The 27,282-nt window shown below is 32.5% G+C and overlaps 6 protein-coding genes across 8 annotated transcripts; 3 read left to right on the forward strand and 3 right to left on the reverse strand.

Moving 5' to 3' along the window:
• Positions 1-181: 181 nt before the first annotated feature.
• Positions 182-1,463, forward strand: LOC109594193 (sodium/potassium-transporting ATPase subunit beta-1). Of its 2 annotated transcripts, XM_049966640.1 has the most exons (7): positions 182-402; positions 451-702; positions 754-938; positions 987-1,082; positions 1,133-1,184; positions 1,240-1,295; positions 1,353-1,463. In XM_049966640.1, the coding sequence occupies exons 1-6, from the start codon at positions 276-278 to the stop codon at positions 1,275-1,277; spliced, it is 750 nt and encodes a 249-aa protein (XP_049822597.1). In that variant the 5' UTR covers positions 182-275; the 3' UTR covers positions 1,278-1,295; positions 1,353-1,463. The 2 variants fall into 2 exon arrangements, with proteins under 2 accessions (XP_049822597.1, XP_049822596.1); XM_049966639.1 differs by having other exon boundaries at positions 191-402; positions 1,133-1,295.
• LOC109594190 (sodium/potassium-transporting ATPase subunit beta-1) lies at positions 1,460-5,945 on the reverse strand. Its single transcript, XM_020009388.2, has 6 exons — positions 5,654-5,945; positions 2,985-3,242; positions 2,755-2,927; positions 2,621-2,698; positions 2,383-2,563; positions 1,460-1,878 (listed from the first exon to the last, which is right to left on the reverse strand). The coding sequence occupies exons 1-6, from the start codon at positions 5,790-5,792 to the stop codon at positions 1,727-1,729; spliced, it is 981 nt and encodes a 326-aa protein (XP_019864947.1). The 5' UTR covers positions 5,793-5,945; the 3' UTR covers positions 1,460-1,726.
• A 187-nt stretch (positions 5,946-6,132) lies between these two features.
• Positions 6,133-8,285, forward strand: LOC109594148 (cuticle protein 6-like). The gene is made up of 3 exons (XM_020009337.2): positions 6,133-7,390; positions 7,775-7,901; positions 7,964-8,285. The coding sequence occupies exons 1-3, from the start codon at positions 7,125-7,127 to the stop codon at positions 8,255-8,257; spliced, it is 687 nt and encodes a 228-aa protein (XP_019864896.2). The 5' UTR covers positions 6,133-7,124; the 3' UTR covers positions 8,258-8,285.
• A 52-nt stretch (positions 8,286-8,337) lies between these two features.
• Positions 8,338-10,467, reverse strand: LOC109594160 (DEAD-box helicase Dbp80). Its single transcript, XM_020009350.2, has 8 exons — positions 10,164-10,467; positions 9,913-10,106; positions 9,665-9,860; positions 9,490-9,604; positions 9,254-9,431; positions 8,955-9,192; positions 8,734-8,896; positions 8,338-8,674 (listed from the first exon to the last, which is right to left on the reverse strand). The coding sequence occupies exons 1-8, from the start codon at positions 10,224-10,226 to the stop codon at positions 8,421-8,423; spliced, it is 1,401 nt and encodes a 466-aa protein (XP_019864909.2). The 5' UTR covers positions 10,227-10,467; the 3' UTR covers positions 8,338-8,420.
• A 157-nt stretch (positions 10,468-10,624) lies between these two features.
• LOC109594198 (probable multidrug resistance-associated protein lethal(2)03659) lies at positions 10,625-24,804 on the forward strand. Of its 2 annotated transcripts, none has more exons than XM_049966590.1 (13): positions 10,625-10,686; positions 10,750-10,797; positions 17,608-17,735; positions 19,046-19,288; positions 20,103-20,338; positions 20,392-20,586; positions 20,894-21,050; positions 21,104-21,600; positions 21,655-22,164; positions 22,219-22,519; positions 22,578-23,134; positions 23,195-23,425; positions 23,485-24,804. In XM_049966590.1, exons 3-13 carry the CDS (start codon positions 17,659-17,661, stop codon positions 24,474-24,476), a joined length of 3,996 nt encoding a protein of 1,331 aa, XP_049822547.1. In that variant the 5' UTR covers positions 10,625-10,686; positions 10,750-10,797; positions 17,608-17,658; the 3' UTR covers positions 24,477-24,804. The 2 variants fall into 2 exon arrangements, with proteins under 2 accessions (XP_049822547.1, XP_049822548.1); XM_049966591.1 differs by adding an exon at positions 19,420-19,542 and having other exon boundaries at positions 10,641-10,797.
• LOC109594197 (transcription termination factor 5, mitochondrial) lies at positions 24,740-26,726 on the reverse strand. The gene is made up of 7 exons (XM_020009398.2): positions 26,580-26,726; positions 26,305-26,530; positions 26,068-26,255; positions 25,711-26,012; positions 25,435-25,660; positions 25,109-25,355; positions 24,740-25,049 (listed from the first exon to the last, which is right to left on the reverse strand). Exons 1-7 carry the CDS (start codon positions 26,686-26,688, stop codon positions 24,863-24,865), a joined length of 1,485 nt encoding a protein of 494 aa, XP_019864957.2. The 5' UTR covers positions 26,689-26,726; the 3' UTR covers positions 24,740-24,862.
• Between the last annotated feature and the right edge of the window lie 556 nt (positions 26,727-27,282).

A 27,282-nucleotide genomic window follows, 5' to 3' on the forward strand; every position in this document is an offset into this window, starting at 1 on the left:
GTAAGGTGGGCTGCATATTGTAATGCGTAAATTTAGAATTTAAAATTAATACCTATTTATAAATGCAAATTGATTCATTCAATTTTTACGTGAATATTTTTTTGAAATATTTCTATATATTTACCTGTACATAAATGAGATAAAACTTTATTATTATTATATTATTTCAGTATTTTTCAAAAATTCATGAAAAATGTCACCACTCTGTCATTTTGGCGAATTCAAACTAATCAAAACTAATAATTAGCTTTGGTTTGTAATATTTTTAAGTAAAAATGGCAGCTAGACTTAGCGAACAATCATATAGAAACGAAGACCAAGTCACTTTTAAACAGAAAGTAAAAACATTCCTATACAATCCAAAAGAGGGAACGGTTTGCCAACGAAATTGTTCAGATTGGAGTAAGTTGTTGCCTTGGAGTTGCTCCAATTAAATTTGTCTTATTTCAGTAAAATTACTATTATACATAATAGTATTCACAGCCATAATTTTGATAATGACGTATTTGATATTGCATCACTACTACTCCAATTTGATGGATGAGACTCATCCTCACGAGGACAAATTCACTACATCCGATAAAATCGACCCTGGACTGTCCTTCTTCCCCAATATTAACGAAATATCTCCTATTATTTATTACTCGGACAAAACAAGAAAGGCCTCCGACTACATCGATAGTATAACAGAGATTTTCGACGGTAAACAAATAATAGAACAAAATTCTCAATTGTCTCTTTACCCGTTTGTAGAGTACGATCAGAATTTCAAGCACAGATCCAGATCGGTGCGGTTCGTGAACTGCGAGCGACCAAATTTTAAAGGTTTACGTACCCAAGAATACTGTCTATTCAACAGGGATAGTCTGATGAACTGCAGCACCTCCGATTTCGGGTACAACGCGTATCAACCCTGTTTCTATCTCAAAATCAACAAGGTGGTGAATGCAGGTTCAAAAAACTCGAACTGAAAATTAATGTTACAGTTGCCGACTTGGACTCCGGTGTATTATGACAAGAAACTTCCGACTAACATGCCGAAATCGTTGCAGAAACATATAAACGAACATTCGCAGGAAAAGGTTTGTTTTAGGAGAGGTGTAGGTTCGTTTAATGTGGGCATTGATTTCAGATCATTTGGGTGGACTGTGCGGGTAGAAGGACTTCGGACATGGAGTATCTGGGTGAGCTTGAGTATTATCCTTTTAGGGGATTTTCCAGCTATCATTTCCCTCACAGAGCCACAGTCGAGTATGTTTCCCCTTTGGTGGCAGTAAAATTGCTTAATGTAAGGAGTAAGTTTGTTGGCTGAGTTTGGGAGAGTTGGGAGAGTTTTTAATTATATGTTGTAGAAAATGTGCTGGTTACCATTGAGTGTTCGTTGTGGGCGAAGAATTTTAAGTCGAATAAGTTGATAATACAAGTGTACATGGAATAAGTGTAATAAAAAAAGAACGGATCAATTGGACAATCTATTTATTAAAATTTCAGACATGCAACTGAATGTATAAAAACGATTTGTTGGGACACGTTTTAAGGTCACTTGACGAACATTTGGTCGAATACTTCGCGGTAATACTAAGTAAAAACAGTGAACGTTATAAGCCTGCACAACAACACACGATTTGCACAACCTATAATCTTAAGTACCAAGTACGAAACAAATAACAAATGTTAAAAACAATAAGTACTAATAAGCTCTAAAATAATTAACTAACGTCGACTTTCAAATCGTTGACGAAGCATTGATGATCACAGGTTTATACTCAGTGTCCACCATTATCTCAAACTGGACCGAACCTGCACGATTCAGGGAGCCTCTCCTAAACTCAATGTTCTTTGCCCAAGCGCGGCATTCAATCGTAATGATTATATTTGCTGCAACAAAACAAAACAATGTAAACACGACAGTTCAAAGAGATAAACATGTTCAAACATTCAGATAAAATTGCCGTGAACTTTTCCATGTTCCCCATTCATATTAAATGTCGGGATTGTGATTCTTGACAAAGTGGCTGTTTTATTGCTGCATTATTAAGGCATCGCGAGCGAACGGAAATAGATCCCATTAACGCACAAAACAAGGGCAGACAAACAGACGTTGTATCGATCCGTGGAAAAAAAAGAAAACAGGAATTTGATCCACCTTTCGCACATACGAACGCAACTGGTTGGAACCAGTGCTCGTTGCACACACCCTCAAGTATTTATTTCGATGTTTCCTGTCTGGGCTTTGGCGAAAAATCGATTGAGTTGAAACGTGTGTAGGACGGTTTGGCTTTTGACGTTTATTTATGCCCCATAAATTTGTAATAACCCCTTGGCATTGTTTTCACGTAAATAAACATTTTGAATAAGCAATTTTAGCCTTCAAGGACTTACGTTTGGGGTTTCTGATGCGGACAGCGATTAATGGACTGAGGTAGTTCTTGGTGTTGGTGTACGGATAATAATATCCAGCGAAGCCGCGTGGATAATACTCAAAAACATTAGCCATTTCTTTGTCGATGTCGTCTTCGCCTTGACAAGTCACCCAGATTTGTTCGCGTTCTTCAGGCTCGAGCTGCAATAAAATGAACCCTTTAATGGACTGAGAGATATTTAAATTTAAAAGTCTTACGCTCAAGATGTGATCTTGTAACTCCTTAGGCATTTCCTCAATAGGTTCAGTGTAAAACTCCGGTTTCCAGTTGAAAATCTATCAGAAGCAACATGAATTAAAGGACGTCGATTTATAATCAATTTATTAATTACCCTATTAAGCTTGAGAAAAATACAGGGACTGTTCGTGTTGTACCCATACTTGTTCTCCGGCGTACAATTCCCAAATTGGGAGCTGAGATCGGTGACGCAAACGTAGCCGGGCGGCGGGCTTTGGGAGAAGTTACAGTTAACGAAATTCTCCCCCGTTTGCGGTTTGTTATAATCTAAAAGAACAATCCGATTATTTTGAATTTAGCCACGTTAGAAGATCCGGCCGTTACGTTCAAGGAAGCCGTCGAGTAAATTGACCCACTTGTCGACGGTGGTGGCGTTCGTCACGTTGTACCAGATGAGCGATCCGTCCTCCGTTCTGTCGGAGATCGGCCTGAAGCCGAGGCCGGGGTTCGTGCCTATCAGGCTCTCGTCCAGCTTGTACTTCGGCTCGTTGTCGATGAGGGTGGCGAACAGGCCCTGCATGCAGATAGCGAAGAGCGCCGCCAGGATCACGTAGAAGATGGTGTAGAAGATCAACAATTGTCCTGGGAGGTCATAACAAAATGAAAAGCACGGAATATTTACCTAATAATAGAGATAAAACTGTTCGAAACATGAATTAGTGCATTTTTAATTGACTATTTGTAGTGTGAATTTTATTTCTTCATTTATAGCTCAGATATTTGAATTGATAAGGGAACAACGACGTCAAACTGTCACGCAATTGTACTTTTGAATGTTTTATTTGTTTACTACTCATAGTTTTATTATTTTATTCATTTATATAAGTTGAGAAGATTGGAACTGTATGAGTCAAGTATAATGTACACAATTACATTTTAAAACAAACAAGGATTATCATCCCTGTAAATATTAACTAGAAATACATTTGCGGGGCACATGTTAATCGTAAATGATTATTTATTGTGCAGCGTCAAGGTTAAGCGTATTATCGAAACTAACTCAATAATGTTAGTTACGCAAATTCGATTGTGTGCTTATCGAATTGTCCAATTTACATTCGGAGTCTAATTACTGATGTATGATTTTTCTGTTGGTTTAGTTAAGTTGTACATAAAACGGTTTACGTTCTGTTTCTATGACAACGTCGCTAGGAAAATAATTTCATTGTTATCAAGTGTTATGTTAAAAATAATAAATGGCACCATTAACTATGGTGTATGTATAAATAGAAGATTTGAATAGATGATAATGTACAGAATGTCAGTGTGGCTTCGCCCACCGATTGCATTTTTAACGTTCAACTGACAACAATCGATAACAACCTTGTACGCGTACACAAATACTTACAGGAGAATCTATCAAATGTCTTTGTTGACACAATTTGGTAATTTCAATACTTAACATGTTGACTTTATTAAGTTGCATCCATAAAAATTTAATAAATATTACCTATACGAATATGAATTGTCATTATTCATAAATATTATTGTTTCATGTGATTCTCATAATACTGTTTGTCCCAATCCTCATCACAAATAATTATCAAAACTGAAAATTAATAAATACCATCAAAGATGGTTGACATTTCGTAATTTACAGATAACTGTAATAAAATCGTCCGTTCTTCATACACCAATTTTTATTATAATACAGAATATTTTCAATTATCTAATTGTATTAATTAAAGTGCTCCAGGTCACACTTAACACAGATTAAAGTTCTATAATATCTGCTAATTTTAATCTTTATCTTTTGTGACGCAACAAAAACATTCTAGATGAGTAACACATTATTTTTTATACAGCAGAATTCAAAAGGTTTGATTATTTATCAGTTCGTGACGAATGCAGACGAAATTTTGCAACATCGGTTTAAAATAGAACTGGAACCAGTCCAACGTTATTTTAGTACGGTTTCATTCAGTAGATAAACGTAAACTATTCAATTTCTGCGTCCGCACGTACAAATATTTAAGAAGCAAGAAATTATAATTTAATTGATCAATCCAATAGGAAAGCTGTGACATTTGACTGTCGACCTTTTGATGTCCCGTAGACAGTTTCCCACCTGGTTTTCCCGTTCACCTGACCCGTTTTAATTTAATTTAGCTAATCGTCATGCCGCTCCGCAGGAATCGGTTCGCCTTCGACCGTGAACAGGGAGCGGCGAAAAACGGGCGAGGTTCGGACAATTCTGGACGTCCGTTGTAATTAGCGTCGCCGGCAAAAAAATGGGGGTTTCAATTTTGCACATGTGGAAAACAGGAAATCGCATTTTATCAACTGCTGCCCGTAAACGATAACGGGACGTAAATAACGCAGACGACCGCATTTATAGATATCACGTAACCCATTTCTTTTGTGTAATTATTTTTTATAATCAACTTAACGAATTTGTTGATTTATTTGAGTTAATTTAATAGAAACGTTAAACATGCACTTAAAAGTAACGTAAAATGTATAAGATATAAATTTTACTGAGGCTGTTAATGATAAAAATTATCGATTATGGACATATATAGTTTATTTTCTCATGATAACAGTTACGTTTGGAAACTTGATTACATTTTTGTTTTGAACCAAATTCATGCGAGACAAGTGATATATTTATGCCCATTTTGATGACTTAAAAGATATATTAAAATCAATATTAAGTGAAAAGAAGTATCTATAATTATTGGTTGAACAATCATTAAATTTATAGTTTACATATTCTGCTTAGTGCTAAAAATAAATGTTTCTCAAAACCGCTTTAAAAATACACGAAATTAGCACAGGAAATACCCGCTAATTTTATAATACCCAAGTACCAAAATTAAATTTATCTTATTTAATCAATCAACCGCCATAATAAATTTAAAATTTGTTTTTATTTTTTTTTTTTATTATAAGATTTGTTGATTATGTCTTCGAAAGTAAACAGCTCCCAATCACCAAGGTTGCTCATACAAAAACTGAACCAAATCAGTACCATCATTGTTCATTGACCGTACCCCAATTTTTCGGTGTCCTCCCCAAATACTCCTTCGTTTCGGGATTGTAAATCCCCCGCTTAAACTTCTGCCAGTTGCTCGACGTGTCCCTCGCCTGGAACTGGAACTCCCGCACCCCATTGTCGTTCTCCTTAGCCATCACCACCGCAAATCACAGACTTGTCGAACGATTTTTCAATTCTTGTCACGGTCCGACTCAAAAACACATGTTCAACAATAGAAAATTGTGTCAATGTTGACTCGCGTCAAATGTTGTGTGACAGTTTTTGACGAGAATGAAACCAACCGCCGCAAGATAAGTTCCTGGACTGGTTGGCGTGGTGGAGATGCGGCCCGACTTCGGGCATCGGCGCAACGCACCACGAGGCCGGTTCATGACACGTTTCTCCTGCCACAGGTTGGCGATGACGACCGAAGCGGAGGAGCCTTTTTCCTGCTGCCGTTATACTCACTAAGTTAAATATGAAATTTTTTGAAACTACACGTCAATTATTATCGTTAACATTGTAATTTATACAATGACTGACCTAATTAATTATTTCTTTTTCCTGCGTTTTATTTTGTTTCCGATGATAATATAAAACACATGAAGTAACATGGTTGTACGTAACATGCAACATAACAATCGGAACAGAAAACGATTGACGGTGATTAGAAAAATTAATTAGAGTAAACGTTTCAAATAAAATCAATAGCCTGAACAAACACATGTACATAACACGTTTTCCGTGTTCCTTGGAAATGTACACATAAAAGCTATCAGAAAATTCAAACAAGCAGGAATTTAAAACCTTCCGCGGAGGAGCAATATTCCAAACGAAAATAGAATTAATATGTACTCCATAATTTAAATATTGATGGGAAATAAATCTATAAATAATACAAAAATTGTGGTCTCCCAATTTTATAATAGCTCAAGTTAATACAAACAATCTGCGTACTTTACGTGTACATTACTTATGTAGGTTACTGACTAAAATAGACTTCAGATACCAAAACGTATAAGGAACTGGATTTAATTGAATTGTTTCGTTTTCGTGCAAGTTTTTCAACAACCTTGTCCGGTTAGAAAAATCTGGCCTGAAACAAAGATGTTCTCAAAGTCAACCACTGGCATCAAATTGCGTCCACGCACAGTGATAATTATCGTGTAAATTTATTTATAATAATAGGTGTTTTGTGTTTAATTTCATTTCATTTCAATAATTACACAATATTTTAAACGGTTCTAAATCTATTATTAAAGCATTTTTTACTATGATACCCATCAGGAATAAACTAAACAATTATTAACTTGAATTTCGTATTAATTCCTGGATTGTACTACGGTGTATCTCTTCAAAAAACAAACAGGACATGTTCCTGCAACAATAAACAATTTTTGTCATTAAAACCGGCCCTTCTGGTCTCCAATTTAGTATATAACCCACCCAAAACCTCCAATTTCCATCAGTTCAGCTATATCAATATCATGAACCACTTCATAATTTTCCTTTTGATTGGAATCGTCAGTGCGGAGCCGGTGGATATTTTCGCCCCGGTTTTCGTTCCAATATCCAATCAATATCACTCACAAGACGGTTTTGGGCAATATTCTTATGGATATTCAAACCATTTGTCCGTGAAAAATGAAGTGAAGACTGCTGACGGTGTTACCAGAGGGGCTTATTCTTATGTTGATGCTGAGGGCAAGTTGCAATCTGTTGAATACTCTTCTGATGCCGTCAATGGATTCAGGTAACGTTTTAAATAAATATTTTTTTCATATTTAAATCATTGCTTTGTTTATAAACATAAAAATTTCCTGAATCAGCATTGTCTAAACAGCGTTTTACGATGTGTTATAAATTTGTGTATATGCAAAACAATGTTGGTTCAGGAAATTTTTAATTAGTTTGTTGGAACGGTGCACACAAATACACCAATTTAAACTAATGACGGTGAAGCATTTTAATTAACATACAGCAGTTCAACATTATAAATTATATAACTGATTCGGATGATAATCCTTAAAAAAAAGTACAATTTATTATGTTAGTGAATTAATTTAAGTATTTAATTGTACTATCATAGACGAAATCAAAAATATGAATGTTTTGATTTTAATTTTGTATATTTTAGAGTTACTGCCAGTAATTTACCAATAGCTCCTATGGTGCCAAAGAAAATATTACCATCCCTAGTTGTAGATACACCGGCTGTAGCCGAGGCAAAAGCAAAACATCTTGCTATGATGCAGGAAGCAATGGTAACGAGTATTTATCAAAGCAATATATCAAAAATATTAATTAATAGTTTTTTATTTTTCAGAACAAAGCAAAGACTGAAAAAGAAATACATAAAATACCAAACATCCACTCGTACAGTTTCGGAACTGATTCTTTGTACCACATTCAACCATTCATAATTCCAAATTACGTTTCACAACCCATTGTTAAAACTCCTGTTTTCAGGAGTTTTGTCAGTCAACCGGTGATTTCAGGAGTTGTTCCGCAAAAAAATAATAAAATGGAGATGCCGATGGGTGTTCAAGACGTCCCCGAAGTGGCGAAAGCTCGAAGTGAACACTTAGCAGCCTTTGAAATGATCAAAAATCGTAATTAATGTTTTGTGGATTATTAAATCTGGTTTTAGTAAATTTGTGTTATTTTTTAATGGTGTGGGTGAGGGAAATAAAACACCAGTTTGAAAATTTCTAATAAAATAAACAATGACAATTTATATCATAATAAAGTAATTATAAGTTAATAAAGATGAAATATATAATTTATTGGCCGATTTTCTCGATCTCGTCGCAATCATCTGCATTCAAAAGTTTGATCTTTCTATCAAAATGCCGTTCAATCGCCTGGCAAATCGCCATAGATTCCTCCGAATCCACCAGATTAATGGCGATTCCTCTCTTGCCAAACCTGCCTGTTCTTCCAATCCTGTGCAAGTATGTATCGGTATCGGCTTTACCATGCAAATCCACCGGCAAGTCAAAGTTTACCACGATTGTTACTTGTTCAACGTCAATGCCTAAAAATCAAATGCATTAACTTTAAATTAAATTCGACCCCTTTGTTTATGAAATTCACCTCTAGCTAAGACGTTAGTTGTAATGAGTACCTTTTCATTACCCTCCCTAAACCGATCCAGAATTTGGATGCGTTGCTCGACTGTGAGGTCTCCACTCACAACAGCAACAGCGTGTCCGTCCGCCGACATCTTTTCCGCCAGCCAAGCCGCAGCTTTTCTGGTCTGCAAAAAGAAATTATTTCCGCACATCTATAAATGAAAAACCGCTTCGACAACTTACGCGACAGAAAATGATGGCCTGTCCAACGCCGATAGTACCGTAGATATTTGTGACCGCCATGTACTTTTCTTGTGCGTTCTTGCATCTAACGTAATACTGTTCGATGTTGTCCAGACTTTCCTCCTCACGTTTCAGTCGAATTGTTATCGGATTTTTGACGATGTGTCCGGCGAATTCCATCACTTCCTGTTCGTACGTCGCCGAGAAGAACATCATCTGGCACTGTTCCGAAAGTTGTCTGAATAAAAATATAGAATTATGATTGTATTTATTTAAAATTCTCATATGTAACTTATTACTTGTGGATCCTGATACACTGATCTTGGTGACCTTGTTGATCAATCATGACATCTGCTTCATCAAGCACAAAAACTCTTATTAATTTTAAGTCAAACAAACGATATTTGGTGGACCAATCCAAAACTTTGCCTGGTGTACCAATAATTATGTGTTCTGTTAGTTTAACACCTCTTGGAACTAAAAATGAAATATTTTAAATAAAAAAAAGCATATCAATGATTATTATCAGCTTTACCTTCCTCTCCTCTAACAGCATACTTCATCTCTATGTCTGTGCAATATTTTGCCATATGAGCTGCAACTTCTCCGGTTTGAATAGCCAGCTCATAAGTGGGAGACAAACATAAAACCTGAAACAAGAAATTGTTTGAATTGAGACTGTAATTAAATAAATATATATTTGTAAACACCTGTGGATATTTTTTGGAGACATCAACTCGACTAAGCATGGCCAAAACAAAGGCAGCAGTTTTACCAGTTCCTGACTGAGATTGTGCAATCAAATTCTGGGGAGGATCAGCCAAAAGGGTTGGAAGTGCAGTTTCTTGGATTTTTGATGGAGCATTGAAGCCCATTTCATATACTCCTTTTAATAAATTAGGGTTTCTGCAATAACATATGTAAATACACAAATGTACATCATTGACATTTTTCTTACAGATTAAGTGCTTCAAAGGACTTGACACTGTACAGAGGAGACTTGGGATCCTTTCGTTGCACCTCTATGTCATGTTTGTTAACAACTAAACCCTTCCTGATGATTTTTGCCAACAAGCTCGCTTCGGCGGGGTTACACGTGTCTCTGGTGTCATCTTCAGGTGCGGGCCCATTTGATAGGGACACTTTATCTATCTAGAATTTTTTCATAGGTTATCTTAAGTTTTTTAAGGTGTTTAGGATTTATTTTACCTTGCTGGTAATATTTTCTTCCGTTTCGTTCACGTAGTGAGCCCAATCTACTTTCTGGGACATGGTAGTCGGATTGTTATTGAGTTTTGTAAAATTTTTCGTAGCCCGCTTTTTTTTTGACGTGAATAAGCTAACCAAACAAATCGTCTGCGCACTTGATAGATAAGTCTTTGTCACAAACTAATTGAAAGCGTTTGCGTTCTGCGATTAAGTTATAATTATTATAAAAACGTCAATTCAAAATCTTTTTTAGTTCTACATAAACTTCTAATGGTGTACGTGTATCACCTTATAGAGATAAATTAACATATCAATTTTCCTCAGTCACAGCAAAGTTTTGACACGAAGTAATCATAGTTGCCTACAACTTATTGCAATTCTTATAAAACATTTCTAGGTCTCACATGCGCATATTTTCAAATCAGGTTTCAGCAGAACCTTCATTCAGAATTGTATTTTAGGTTAAAATGAAGTTAGTTCTACAGACACTGTGATCCTTACCTTGAATACACGGAGCGGTATTGTAAATTGAATCAATAATTACATAAATTATTTATAATAACGTGCAATTGTGAATGTTTTTCAGTGCCTTTTTGTGATTTTATATTAAATATTTGTACTTTAGTACAAATCGGTAAGTTTTTATTAATAATTATGGCTAAATAATGAATGATTTTTACAATTAATTGTTTGTAATTAATGTGTGGACATAAAATAATATAAATTATAAATTGTTAATAAGTTTTCTTATTTAATGTATTTGTTTTTATTAAATTTATTTTGTTGCCAGTCAGCAGATTTTTAAATTCTCAAAATTAAAAATTAATGACTTAAATTAAAAAAAAATATACTTATTGATTTTAATGAAAATTGTTAATTAACATACATTTATGGATTATTTAATCACATTAGTGGAAAAATTGTAAATTATGTACATATATTTAAGCAAATAAGCTGAAAAATAATTTAATTGAACAATGTCAGCAAATTCAACAAATCACAGTTTGACAGACTATAAATATTTACAAACTATTCAATTAATATTTATGTTTATCACCTAATATTAATACACATTTAAAATTATTGCCATTATTACTATTAATTTATGAACATTTGCAATACATCTTTAATACCTATCTGTATTATTAAAAGTTCAGTGAACTTTTCTTTCCAATTATTTAAATTATTTCGAATATATGAAAAATAGTTTTTATCAGTTCAAGTCAAAATTTTTAAAATAATTTAATTTAGATCAATTCTCTCCAACTAATTAGGTAAAGAACTACTCTGTTACGGAAAGTGTTCATTAAATAATATGTTATACATTAACATAAATAAATCATGTTCAAGTAAAAGCGAAAAAAGTTCATTTTTTATTAGCCAACTCATCTTCAAAATGTATATTATGTATAAGAGATGAATAAACGACTAATGGTGGTAGCTTCTTGGTAAACATATTTATATGATAAAATTAAAAAAATATTGCAAATAACATTGATAGGCACAGAGACTAATTAATTATGAATACATCCCGTAAATATTTATGTTTATTCTCACGTGATTAAAGTACAAACTCTCAACACACGACCATAATTTAATTAACAGACTGAAAAAACTGTTTCATTGTTAATTACTTTTATTTTCATTAATAATTCCTGAAAAAATAAAGTGCGGTAAAACCAATGGCAAAAGTAGTGCAAGTATTTAAAATCCAAAATTATACCTCAGGGCCAATTATTTAGTTGCCAACAATCTTTAGTCTGAAACCGACATGTGTTGGAATACTTTTTTGAAATTATTAAGAGTAGTCATCGTTTTTTAAAACTGCTAGTACGGAAATCCCAATTTTAAAAGTTCGTGGAGGTCCCCAAGCGATTAAATATCATGCCACGACCATGGACGACTTGCATGTGGATATCTCGATAGACATTTCATTGAATAATGCCTTTATTATATGTAGAAATGCCGTTGTTTGACCTTGTATATTTAGCGGAAGCACAGTTTGTTACGTAAACTGCGATAATGAACTTGGTTTTCATCCAAAAGCATACGTATATTTTTGGATGAACACACACAAATGTTCAATATTATACGTTATGTAAATCAAAAATTAAATTATAATTTTAATAATATTTTATAAGGATCATAAAAGTGTATAAACAGAAAATCTCCACGTGATCGTTGCGTTTAATTTTAAAATTAAAACAGCCTAATATAAACTCATTGATGACGTCGCGATGGATTGATCCGGCACGGATTTATTTCAATTGGTGTGCGTCTACCAATTTATATTTATTTATTCTCTCATTAATTTTCAGACAAACATTTATTTTCGTTTTTCATGTTCATGTTGAGGAAAAGAGTGATGCGAAACTATAAATGAGAATTTGTTAAGCGATACGTAACTGTAATTTAATTACAGTTTTTTAAAACTTTCCATCTTGTGTGATTTGGCAAGTAAGATACCACGGGAATCACCTCATTGGGAAAAAACAATTAACACATTCTTTATTGTACCAGTTACAAGGAATTCTGAGTAAATTGATTTGAAATCAATGAAAATTTTCTCAAAAATAACATTAATTATATACAAAGTGTTAAAAAAGAATGTAAATAATAAATAAAATGGTATAGTATGGACCAAAATAACCAGAACTTTCAATAAACTTAGGTCCGCAAATTATCGGTTTCGAATGTTTGGAAAATTATTATTTTTCGAAACTTACTTATCATATATGAGCTAACTGAGAACTGTGAACTCTTTCTAATATCCCACATTGGCTCAGATTTGTCATTTCTTATTAATTCATTGCTGTAGCTCTTCGGATCATTTGTAGCAAGAAACTTTGGAACGAAAACGAACGAATTTTTGGAAAAATAGAGAGAAAAATCTATTGTTTTTGATGATCAAGTGGAATTAAGGTTCTTCAAACAAGAGGAGAGCTAATTTCTCCCTGGGCTGATATTACCTACACACTCATCTCCTGACTACGCTACAAGTGTAGGAATTTCATTTCCTGTGCTGAGAGTGGACCTTGGACTTTCTGGTGATCCTTGGTGAATTCTTGTGATAGATAAGATGTGTTGGAATCGGTCGACATGAATAAGCATCACCATAAAGATGTCATGCTGCGGTGGCAAATATATTGTCAGTTAATTATACGATGGAGTAAATAATCATAAATCTTTTAACCTGTACAGTCGTCGTCAGACTGTTTATTTCACAAACTAGTCAATTATGATAAAAATGCAAATTTTACAAATTAAGAAGTTATTTATATTTATCTTGCTGCCAGTACAACTCTTTAAATATGTTACATTATTTTTGTAACATCCTGTAAATTTTGATATATGTATATGTAATGTTTATTGTTTTTTTCTATTACTGATATATTTTGTTTATTATATCAATTTTTACTTTATGCTACAGCCACTTATGCTTTTTGTTTATTTTAATAATTAAAAGTGGAGTTACAGGTAGCTTCGAAAAATATTCAGTGAGTCTGAAATAATTGAAAGACAATCAATAATGGACAATTCATTTTTATTGTCAACTTAAATTAAAACCAACCTGGACAAATTTAGTTTAAGAATTGTGAACCCTACTTCCTACTAAGACCCGATTTAGATTTTCTGAGGTTCACAGAACAGTGCGGACGAGTGACGGACAGTGCGGACGTTTTTAGTGATGAACCTTTGGTATAGGTCCTCCTCACCATATAGAAGGTCACAATGACCCATTTAGTACTCTTAAATAAAGTGTTTCAATACGATAACAATCCCAAAGATCAGATCGTCAATGTTTTGTCTTGACCGATACAATCTCCAGATACCAATCTTACAGATAGCATATAAGATCACGTAGGTAAACAAATTCGACACGAACATTATACAAATTTAAATGAAATCTTTATATATTGGTTGAGACTTTGCCATGGAGATGGGCTAAAATTAAAAAGCAAAAAGGATATTATACAATGTATTAATGTTAAATTAAACGTTACTCATTTATTCAATAAAAATTAAATTACAACTAATTATTTAGTAAAAATTTATTACGGTTTTACATAATTTTTTTAAATAAATTCAGTTTGATCAAGAAGAAACAAGTATTGACTCTCCAGGGAAAAGGAGAATAATAATTAACATGAAACATCAAGGTCTAAATATTGCTGATATTGCTAAATACTTACTATGCTTCCAAAAAATGGTTTCCAATGCTGATTAATGGATATGAAACATTTCGCTGGATTGAATATATAATAAGAAAATGTCTTAACAAAATACAACTCCTTTTATTGTCAAACAAATTGAAAAAATCGGTAAACGACATCCTTTCTTGTCCTCTAGGTAAATAACAAATAAATTAATTAGGTCATATAATATCAGTGTTTCTAATAGAACAATAAGACGTCGACTGAATGAACAAAGCCTGCAAAGATATATTTCAGTAAAGAAACCACTTAATTGTCTTACAGAATTTTGGCGAAATACTTTGAAATGATGATGATGTTCAATAGAACAAGATTCGATTGTAAAAAATACATTCATTCTCCTGGTAATAAAAGTTTAGGTTCAAGATACACTACAAAAACTTTGAAACACGGTGGTGAAGTTCCTTTTTTTGGCATAGTATAGGACCATTACAAAAAATTATTAATAAAATAGTCCGTTTCGTACTTAGAGACATTATAAGAGATGTAATGGAAACATTTTCCAACGATAATTTATCAATTACATGGATTTTTATGTATAAAATCAATTGAAAACTGGAACAAAATTTAATCCCGATTAAAACACCAAATAGGATTAAATTTAGATAAATTTTGATTATTAATTGAAGAGTCGTGAAATTTCAAACGCCCACTGCCGATATTTCATTGAATCTTTACCTCACCGCTTACAGTTGGTTGAAAAGAGCAAAGGGTACCCAACCCAACACCCAATATTAACATTTTTATTTGAAGATAAATATATTTTTCAAAAGTGTGCTATTTCTGTGACCATTTCGTGTTTATTTTGTTTAAAATTTAATTTAAGTATAAATTATTTCTTTCTAAACCTGAAACTGAATATTAATTAATATTAATGTAATATGTAACATTAATTACAATACTATTTAAATAATTAACTTTTCTTATTATTTTATATTATATTCAATTATTGATTAAAAAATAAATAAATTTAAATGATATATGGTACATATGGAATTTAAATGATAAGTAAATAATTTGAAATAAACACTAAACAATTGAATTTTGAAACTCTAGAAACTGTAAATAAGCCTAAAAAATTCCATTAATAATGTAATCTCGGGGATCCCAAATTGATATATATCGATGAATAATCTTTATTAGATAAATAACAATAAAATACTCGTAAACATATTCCATAATATAAATTATACATCAATTTACCAGTTGTGGAATACTAAAATTGGTTCAAACATCGATTTAACCCTTTTGTATTTTATGTCTATGAAATTTTATGTTTTCGTTTTTCTTTATTCCAGAAAATTGGATACTTTCCAATGCTTACTTTTATTGTAAATTTTACATTTTAAAATATGTATATTTAAGGAGTGTTTTCCATAATAATAAAAATGTAAATTTTTTATCTTTAAATAAATGTAAAGAAAGTGAAACTCGCATTTTATGTATAATGGAACTAAAGAGCAGATATATGAATGGATAAATTGTCGTATTCCGTGTCTACTTCTACTTGTATGACCGACTTCATAACTTAGGTAAGAACGTGGGAAGTTTAGTAGCAAATTATTGCTATCTGCTTTTACATCAAACCGAAACCTTTAGGGCATGATACTCAGCATTAACAAACTCTAAGCCTTCATCACCTCATAAGAATATATTGGGAATCCCCATACACACTCATAAACAAGTTGTCAAACGACAAAGTCGTTAAGTATATAAATATTAAAATTAAGTAAAAATTATGTAATAAATAAATCAACAGAAAGCACAACATTCTTAAATAAAACCACGAAAAATTGTGAGCATCTGAGGATGTTACCGGTCAACTCAATTACTTTTTTATATTTTTAATAAAAAATATTTATATTAATTAATATACTTACATGTAAGTTTACATTATCAATGAATAATTTAATTAGCCTTGACCTATTTTGAGGTGTTTACACCATGATTTTATAACCATTCAATACTATACTATAAAAATATAAAATGTTTTCGCTCTTCTCCCTTTATCTATTTTTTATGATTTATATCGTTTTTAATGTAACATAAACATGTGGCCAAAGGTGCTAAATCGATAAATGTTTACCTTGAACTAACAACACATTTAAATTCTACCTTTGAAACAGATTGCATGGGCACAATGAATGCATTAAATATATTTTAAATAATTATTGAAAAAACGATATACTTAATCCGTGCATAAAATATAATCATGTATGATACCATATCATTATTATATAATAGTTTTTTAAGTTTTCTGTTGCCACACGCCTTGATTAAATAAAATTTCCTTTAAGATTCTGTACTTACTTGTAATGCAACAAAATACCTAAATTGAAGACGTCGATAATTATTTTTGTGATTGATTAATGTTAAGACAAAATATTATTCGACAAAATATTTTCTGGAGATTTTTGTTTTTAGCTATAATCTATCCAAAAATATATTGTTTTTAGTCTAATCATTTATCAATTGTTGACAACAAACAACAGTTCTGGAAATTTTATTTGGACTACCGTATAAACGATATCAATCTTACCTAATTTGATATACTTAGAGTATGGTATAATCAAACGACGACGATTTAAGCAGCCACTTAAGTTCCAAATTTAAACAAATGTGTCGCCCTACTTTGTTAAATAAATATAAATATTTAATATAAAAAAAACTATTTATCTCTATTTCAATTGAACTGTGATATTTAAAAATGTCTCACTATTAGTTGTAATTATATATTTTAATTAAAACAATAGGAATTAAATGCAATTTTAGGAGATAAATTTTTTCTCAAAACAAATTATTGTTCCGATAGATTCTGATGTGAGGTGACATTTAAATTAGAACAATAATGGGGATTAAGGTAAAATTTATCTTAATCAACAAGATATTGACGCCTATAAATTGAGTGGTTCCGACAAATAACTTTAGTACTTCGTTTGTGTTTAAAGTATTGAAGTGAGTGTGAAATAAATGAATTTATTTTTTATTGAATTAATAAAATTATTTTCTTTTAATTAAATTTTATTATTGTAATAATTTAATGTAATAAATTTGTAACACAACTAAAGCTTATTTTTAAAATTATACTTTTTGATTGTCGATTTATATTTTATAAATATATACATAAATAAATTTTTTGTCTAACTGTAAGTTCGTAATTTTATCGTTAACTTCCTAGTGAGTTTATTTGAGGAAATTTAATTTAAACTATAATATTATTCTTGTTTCAGGTATTTCTGCATGAGGCAGGGGGGTTTTTCAGCATTGTGTTAATTAGGTAAATGGACGCAGGTCTTAAAAAGGCTAGGAAACCAAATCCAAGAGAAAATGCCTTTCCATTATCAGCTGCTACTTTCTGGTAAGTATATACACTTGTTTGTCAACGAAATGGACTGAAACTATAATTTATTATACTCATAATTGATACAGGACATACTCATATATCATTGTCATTGTTATTGTACTGGTTTACCACTAAAACATTACTTGTTTGATAATTGGTGGAATTTTTTGCAGTAAATAAAGCAAAGTACATTTCTTTGTGTTTGACATCATCAGTCGTGTTAAATTTCATTTATTCAGCGAAAAACATTTAATATTCAACAGTATTGATCCGATACTGTCAGGATGCCTAACAATAAACTCAGCAGGTCACCACTCAATAGATAGCACAATCCTTCAGTATTCAATACATAAAACATGTTTCCTCAAGTAATTAAAAGCTAATGGCTCGTCGCTCTTATTGTTGTCCTTTAATGGGGAAACATAATTCTTGGATCAATTCATCATGAGTTGATATACTAGAGTAGTTACGACGTAATTCTTTAACTTCGAGATGTGACAAAATGATGGACTGTTGTAAATTCTAATCTTTGAGTAGTTTTTATTGATTAAAGTCGATAAGTGATTCAATTGTAAGTGGAAATTCCCAGTCATCGAAAAACTTAAATTGTTTTCTGTTTACTGCTGTGCCCATATATTGTTTATTCAATATTTCAAGATAAGTCAATCCAATAAAAACAATGACGAACTAATTGGCGTTTGTGCTTATTGTTATAGCATTTCAATACCTTAGTAATCTTAACGGCAGCAATTTACCGTATGGACACAATTATAAATGATGATTCTTTGAATTGTTCAAGGTTTATTATACGTTCGTCGTATTGTCGTTTCGTGTTTGTCACTTGATACAAGATGTCCAATGGTTATACATGTCCTCTTATCTATCAATGGGATTTGTGAACACATTTCATTATTTTACTCTTTGATGTGCGTGTAGTATTTTGTCCATTATTAATTTCTGTTGGATTCTTTCATTATTAAATATGACATTATAGTTCAAATACCTTTAATGACTGTCTGCATTTATCTGTAGAATTTAATTAGCAGATTATCAGCATATTTAACCTACATGTATAATAAGCAAACAATTTCACATTGTTTTTTCACTGATAAAAGTAATTAATTTCTTCAGATTGCTGTAACATAAATAAGCCATTCCACGTAGATAATTCAATAAAAATTATTACCGTAAATAAAAAGTATACGATTTTCATAAATCAGATTAATTTAAGCCATTGTTTTATAGATGATAAAACTAATCGCCTTTAAAGCCTGTTTCTTAACTGATAATTGGGACCCCTCATGAATCAATATAATTTTTTACAGGTACACGCTGCCGACATTCATACAAGGCTTCAGGCGTGACCTAGAAGAGTCTGACTTGACTGAAACTCTGACGGAGCATCAGTCAAGTATATTGGGCAACAAAATGGAAAAATATTGGAAACTGGAAGAAGAAAGGGCCGCAAGGGTCAAGAAAACGCCTTCGTTGCATAGGGTTTTATTCAAAGTGTTCGGCGTGGAGTTCATGCTGTATGGCTTGGTACTAGCCATAAGCGAAGCCATAAGGTAAACTACGAGGAATAAATATTTAATAAATATAAAATTGTAGACAAAATTTCTGTACCTACATTACTTAGTAGTGTACTAAGTAATATTTAAGTGATTTCAGAAAAATAAATTGTTTTAATATTGCACAGGTTAAATCAACCTCTACTTCTTGGAAATTTAGTCAGTTATTTTGCCCCCGACCGAAGCATTTTACATGTTAATAGTCCAAACGTCGTTCTTGATGGAAATAAAACCCTCAACGAAAGCAAGCAGTAAATATTTAACAGTGTGGGCATAACTTAGAAGTTTTTTTAGTTTTATCGATGTTTTTTATTTTCTTCTTGCATGCTTTTGCTTTGTAAATTATTGGCAAACTACTTCTGTTTGTTTATTAGACACTTTTTAATTTTTCTTTAGCTTATTTCTTCCTGAAACCTTTTTTTTATTGTGAACTGTATCTCCCCTACTCATCTCTTATGATTAACACCTACTTCATAACAATAACGATGTTTACTTAATCGTAATTAACAAAGATCTGGTAATGGAGTACAAACTTAAATAACGGAATTTTATCTATATTACTATTGACGACTTTCTTAGCATTCTTTGTATTAATTTATCAACAATTAATGAATAAGTTCAGTGTATTTTATGCCCAACAACTACAAACTGAATTAGCAAAAATTACATTAACTGATCTTTGAACGATTTTATGTGAATTCAAATATCCATTAGAGTTCCTGTAAATATGCTTCACAAATTAGCACATTTTTCATTGTTTAACGTGTACATCAGTTCAAAAACCTGTTTCTAAATGTTCATATTTTTATAGGATAGTACAACCAATATTTTTGGGTCAACTGTTAAATTATTATACACCAGGCCAGGCAACTATTTCACAAAACGAGGCGTACTTATATGCTGGCGGTGTGGTATTATGTTCCTTAATAAATATATTGACATCTCACCCCTACATGATGGGTGTTTTACACATGGGCATGAAAGTAAGGGTGGCGTGTTGCTCGCTCATTTACAGAAAGGCTTTGAAGCTGAGTAAAACTGCGTTAGGTAAGGTGATCATTATGTACTTAAAATAGATGACCAAGTACAATTTTAAATAGGTGAAACAACCGCTGGACAAGTTGTGAACTTGTTATCCAATGATGTGAACAGATTTGATGTGGCGGTCATTTTTGCCCATAATTTGTGGGTCGGACCTTTGGAGACTGTGGTTTGTACTTACCTGATGTATCTGGAAGTAGGTGTGTCGGCTGTTATTGGAGTGTTGCTGTTAATTATGTTTATACCTATGCAAAGTGAGTGAAATTTGTTTACTTTTTAATCAACTAATAATACTCGTGAATTGGTACAACAAAATAAATACTTCAAACTGAATAGAACCTGATAAAATAATTTGTAATGGTTGTTTCGCGTGTGTGTAATTTTTGATTACACAATTATTTCTTTAATTACTTACAAAGGAAACAGTCACGAATGCAATTATAATAGTGTCATTATAGAACCGTTTATAAGTAGATTTTTATTATTATATTCGATTGCCTTCACAATTATTTTTACACTTTGCAATGCCACAAAATTTACTAAACAAAGAATAAATTTCAGTATATTTGGGAAAGAAAATATCGGTGTTCAGGCTAAGAACTGCCTTAAGAACCGACGAAAGGGTGAGATTGATGAACGAAATTATATCCGGAATTCAAGTAATAAAAATGTACGCTTGGGAAAAGCCGTTTGCTCACTTAGTGGCACTTGCCAGGAGGTAACAACTTAATTAATTCCATCCTTCGTTGATTAACGCCTGCCCTTTTCCAGATTTGAGATCAAGTCAATTAGGATAACATCATACATGCGAGGTGTGATTCTGTCATTCATAATGTACAGTACTCGGATGTCAATTTTTGCTACAATCCTCGCTTACGTACTTTTGGAAAATGACATTACCGCTAAAAAAGTGTTCGTACTAACGTCCTTCTACAACATCCTGAGACAAACGATGACCGTATTTTTCCCCAATGGAATATCCCAAGTGGCGGAAGCCAACGTATCCATAAATCGTCTCAACAAATTTCTGGTGTATGATGAAACTGAAATTGCGAAGGGCATAAGACGTGCAGAAATTGCGCTGAAGGCTAACGGTATTAAAAAAGTTAATGGTGATCTGAAAACGTCTTCAGAAGAAGAATCAAGCGCGGAAAGTAAAGGTATCTTCATGACAAATGCCACAGCCAAATGGACTGAAGCGTCCACGGATAACACTTTCACCAACATCACATTGCAAGCTACACCAGGAAAATTGTTGGCTATTATAGGTAAGTTTTTCAAGACAAATTTTACTACTGTTATTAATTAATACAACATGTTAGGACCTGTCGGGAGCGGTAAAACATCCCTTCTTCATTCCATGCTGCAAGAACTGCCACTCAGCAGTGGCAGCCTGAAAATTAACGGTGAAATTAGCTACGCGTCTCAAGAACCCTGGCTTTTTGCCGGGTCGGTTCGTCAAAATATCCTGTTTGGCCTACCAATGGATAAAGACCGATATAAAACAGTAGTGAAGAAATGTGCCTTACAACGTGATTTCTCTTTATTGCCTTACGGTGATAAAACCATTGTTGGTGATAGAGGTGTTTCCCTTAGTGGTGGACAAAGAGCTAGAATTAATTTGGCCAGGGCTGTCTATAAACAAGCCGACATTTACCTCTTGGATGACCCACTGTCTGCTGTAGACACACACGTGGGGAAACAACTGTTCGATGACTGCATCAATGGCTACCTTAGAAATAAAACCGTCATTTTGATTACCCATCAGCTACAATATTTAAAGGACGCAGCCAACATTGTCCTAATTGATGATGGAATTCAAAAGGCTTCAGGTAAGCTACCATTATCGATTCCTTAGTTCCAAAAAGTGAGACGCATTATTTTAGGTACTTACAAGGACCTCCAAGCCAGCGGTCTTGACTTTACCAATCTGCTCGGCGAACACACAGAAGAAGATAAAGAAGAATCCGAATTAATAAGACAAGGATCAATTCGAAGCGTAGCCTCTTGTGAGATCGAAGAACCAAAGGAGGTTGAAGAACAGAAAAGTAGTGGATCTGTTGGTGCCTACGTTTATCGAGCCTACTTTAAAGCTGGAGGAAATTGTTGCGCTATACTCACGTTGTTTAGCTTGTTTATTATTGCTCAACTCTTCGGTAGTGCCGCCGATTATTTCATTACCTACTGGTACGTTTCATTAATAATATAATTTGTGGTCAAATTTATAACAACAAAATTGTTACAGGGTAAATATTGAACAAGAGGACGCTTCTGAAAAACGCAAGCAGGATTTATCCTCTAAAAATAATTCACTTTCTGCGAATAACGGATCAATATACAGTTTACTATTAACCGCTTCTAATAATGATACCTCGACAGACTTCTGGCATTTTTCGAGGGAAACTTCAATCTACATATACTCAGTTATTATCGCACTCTTGGTCACTACTGCTTTAATCAGATCCTTTACGTTCTTTTCAATATGCATGCGGGCATCTACAAATCTTCATGATAATATGTTTTCAAGCATAACGAGAGCAACCATGAGGTTTTTCAATACAAATAACGCCGGAAGAATTTTGAACAGGTTTTCAAAGGATATGGGATCCATTGATGAATTATTGCCAGCTGCAATGATTGACTGTTTACAAATTGGTTTGGCTCTACTCGGAATTATTATTGTTGTTGCCATTGTAAATCCATGGTTGATGATTCCGACGTGTCTTATTGGTGTAATATTTTATCTATTGAGAATATTTTATTTAAGAACCAGTAGAAATGTTAAAAGATTGGAGGGAGTCAGTAAGTATATTGGTAATTTTGATTGGTTGAATTAATTATAAACCTACATTTTTAATGTAGCTCGCAGTCCGGTATTTTCTCATCTGAACGCCTCATTAAACGGATTAACCACAATTCGTGCGTTTGGTGCTCAAGAAATCTTAATAAAGGAATTTGACAATCATCAAGATCTACACAGTTCTGCTTGGTTCAGTTTCATATCAACATCAAGAGCCTTTGGCTATTGGCTGGACCTTGTGTGTATTATTTACATAACACTAGTAACATTTAGCTTCTTGTTGATTGGAAATGGTAAGATAACATGGAAAATAAGGTGATAATAAAATAAAATTAATTTCATTAATTTCCAGAAAAATTCGGAGGTAATGTCGGTTTGGCTATCACCCAAGCCATTGGTTTAACTGGTATGTTCCAATGGGGTATGCGACAATCGACTGAATTAGAAAACCAAATGACATCTGTAGAGAGGGTAGTCGAATACAGCGACATTGAACACGAAGGTGCCTTAGAAACTCCAAAAGATGACAAACCACCTGAGACGTGGCCGGATCAGGGAAAGATTGAATTCAAGAACGTGTTCCTCAGATATTTCCCCAACGATCCACCAGTACTCCGCAATTTAAGTTACACCATTCTACCAAAAGAGAAAGTTGGTATTGTTGGTAGAACCGGAGCTGGCAAGTCTTCGTTGATCAACGCTTTGTTCCAATTGTCGGACACTGACGGTCAAATAATTATCGACGGTTACGACATCACCAAGCTTGGACTGCACGACTTGCGTTCTAAAATTTCGATTATCCCACAAGAACCGGTTCTGTTTTCTGGCACAATGAGAAAGAACTTGGATCCATTCGATGATTACACAGATGCTGACTTGTGGAGAGCACTCGAAGACGTGGAACTTAAGGAAGCCGTCGCCGACCTGACATCTGGCTTAAACTCCAAAATGTCGGAGGGTGGATCTAACTTCAGCGTTGGTCAAAGACAACTTGTGTGTTTGGCCAGAGCAATTCTCCGAAACAACAAAATACTGGTCCTGGACGAAGCCACTGCCAACGTTGATCCGCAAACAGACGCCTTAATTCAGACTACAATAAGGCAGAAATTTAAAGACTGCACCGTACTTACTATAGCTCATCGTTTAAATACCGTAATGGATTCGGATAAAGTATTGGTAATGGACGCAGGAACGCTGAAGGAGTTTGATCATCCGCACGTATTGCTACAGAATACAAATGGTATTCTTTATGGAATGGTTCAACAAACAGGAAAGGGCATGACAGAGACTTTGACTAAAATCGCTGAGGAGAGTTACAGGAAAATGCAACTCGAGAAAATGTAGATCTCTCTAGAATATTACAATTTTTAAAATATATTTTTTATATTAGGCGAATTATACAAATAATGTTTTAATAATTTAACTATTTAATTATTATTCCAGTTTTATATAACACTGTTTCATTGTAAATTCAGGGTTTTAGAAATGTTACCAATAACTTTGAAATAAGTATTAAAAGTGAACAACAAAAAGCTATTTTATAAATACATATTTAATTGTTAAATATGTGTTTTAATTTAAATAATCATATTCTCATAAAAAATATATTCATGTGTATATTCATTTATTTTTTGTACATGTTATTTACAATTAAAAATATTTGTTAATAACATTCTCTTTAGATTCTTCATTTTAAAAACAGTCTTTTCATATTATAACTTTAAATGAGATTAATCCCCTACTTTTTCAATCTCTTCAACGGGTTCGTCACATTTGGCCCAAATGCCATTGCCAGTAAAGTGGTGTTCTTTTTCAATAAAATATAGTATTAAATTAAGTTTTTGAATATTACTTAATTCCATATAATTAATTTCTTCATGATTTCTCATAAGATCAAGGACGACTTTAATTTTTTCTCTGAAAAGGAAAATCATTAAAACATATTTATTCATTTTATTACCAAGTTAAATACTTACATTGGGTATAATATAATGTGTATACATTGAAAAATATCATTGAGAGAATATTCAAGTTTTCTTAAAAACTTAAAGGTTCTGTCCATTTCAATTAGAGGCACATGAAAACTATAAGGGTGCAACGCCCACCTTTTTCTAATTTGTTTTGGTTCGCAATTAAAATGATTGCGAAGGAATTTATAAACCTCTGTCCGACTATTAGTGTCTTTTCCGACTTTAATGCGATCATTAAAATTATTATAAAATCCTAAAATTTTGGTAAATACACATTTGCATAAGTGTGGCTGATGATGAATGAATGAATATTTAATAAGAAAATTACATACCTAAAAGCAATGTATCAGCACATTTCAGCTGCAGATTTTGAAGGTAATTTAATCTTGTTTTTGTCCTCGTATGATGTATAACTAATTTTAAAAACTGGTCATGTGATTTTAACAACTTTAACTCTGGTACTGTATCAATTTCTTGCAGTCTTAGTTTCACTGTTTCAGGTGACAAACTGAAAACATTCATATACCTTCTAATTGCAGAATCAGGTACATCATGCTCCTAAAATATTATATATAATTTAAAATTATTAACTTCTTAACAATAAATACCTTTAATGCACCATAAATTTTGACCATGTTTGTGGGGGAGCACATCATAACTTTTGGATAACACCTCATGCTTACAGCCATGTTTGCACCAGCTAAATCTGGATATTCCTTGAGAACAGTTTTTGGATAACTTGGATAATTGTGTAGTATGTACCCATAATTTAACATTTTCTCATTACTGAATCCTAATTGTCTTGCCAATGCTAAATTCTCTTGTACCACTTGTAAACTTTTACTTGAGATCATTTGGTGGATTCTAAATAATTTCACAATTGCCTCATCAGTACATTCCAATTCTCGTTCTGAAATATATTTTAAATAACAGATATGTAGTTAGATTAATTTCACATTACTTACTTAGAAATTCTTTTAAAACATTCAAATGAATTTCTCGAAAACGAGTTGCATCAGTTGCAGGTTCTATATGAAACCCTTTGGGCAAAGTTTGAATACTTTTTATGAAAGATTCTTGTACATTAACATCATTATTTATTAATTCTAACATCTTTAACTCACTGACTAGTTTATTGAAGTAATACCTATACCTAAAACAATACTAAATTATTTTAGAATTAAATATTTTACTTTATTTACCTGACTAATGTATAGGGACTAACATTAAAACCACCCTCCTTCATTATCAAGTAACTATTGTGTAATGTTATAGAGTTAATTGCCAATAAACGTGAGTTCTCAAAAATCTCATCTTTGGTGAAACCCAGATTTTTGCACAACTCCAAGTTACTCATTAATTTGTCAGGATCTTTAAGCAATAGTTTGTTATATTTGACATATCTGTAAGCTTCATTCTTAGAAAGTCCTAAAATTAATTTAAAAAATTATATTATTTTGGTAAATAATTTACTAACCTAAATAGTCCATTAAAAGTTCAGCATTTGTTCGTGACGTACTAAAATGTTTGTAAATATTAGATACAATTGGCCAACGGTAAGTATTTTTAATTTTATTAAAAAACATTTTGTATACATGTATGTAAATAATATTAAAAAATAAGTTATTTTATTTAAAATAACCCACAAAAAGTAAGGTTATATTTACAAATCAAAATGACATAATCCTTCAGACTTCAAATTTGAAATATTAATTAAACATATTTTTGACCGTAATTGTTGATAAATAATGAAATTTACGTTTGCTATTTTATATTATATTCTGTATTGTTAATGTGTCCTGTATAATTTTTATACATTGTGTAATGCTAGTTGCCTAATTACATTGGATGCAGAAATCGTATCAACGGTTTCATGAATGATGTGAATGACACACGGCCTATTTAATTTGTGATTATGAAGATGTAATACATAACTATTATTTATGACAGTTTTCATAGTTCCAATTCCACACCTTGTGGGTTTAATAACTTCTGTTTAGAAATCGATTAAAGTTTTATCGTCGATTTCCCTTGATTAGACTCGTGTTGTTAATTCATTAAAATTACAGTAAACTTTGTTGAAGTCTTCTCTTCTGCCGATTATACAACCGTAATACGTAAACATTTATATAATTAACCAAAATTAATTTTAATAAAGATTATGTCCTACAATATTATGA

Source organism: Aethina tumida, chromosome 4 (genome assembly GCF_024364675.1).
Source record: "Aethina tumida isolate Nest 87 chromosome 4, icAetTumi1.1, whole genome shotgun sequence".
In the NCBI taxonomy this organism is placed as follows: Eukaryota; Metazoa; Arthropoda; class Insecta; order Coleoptera; family Nitidulidae; genus Aethina; species Aethina tumida.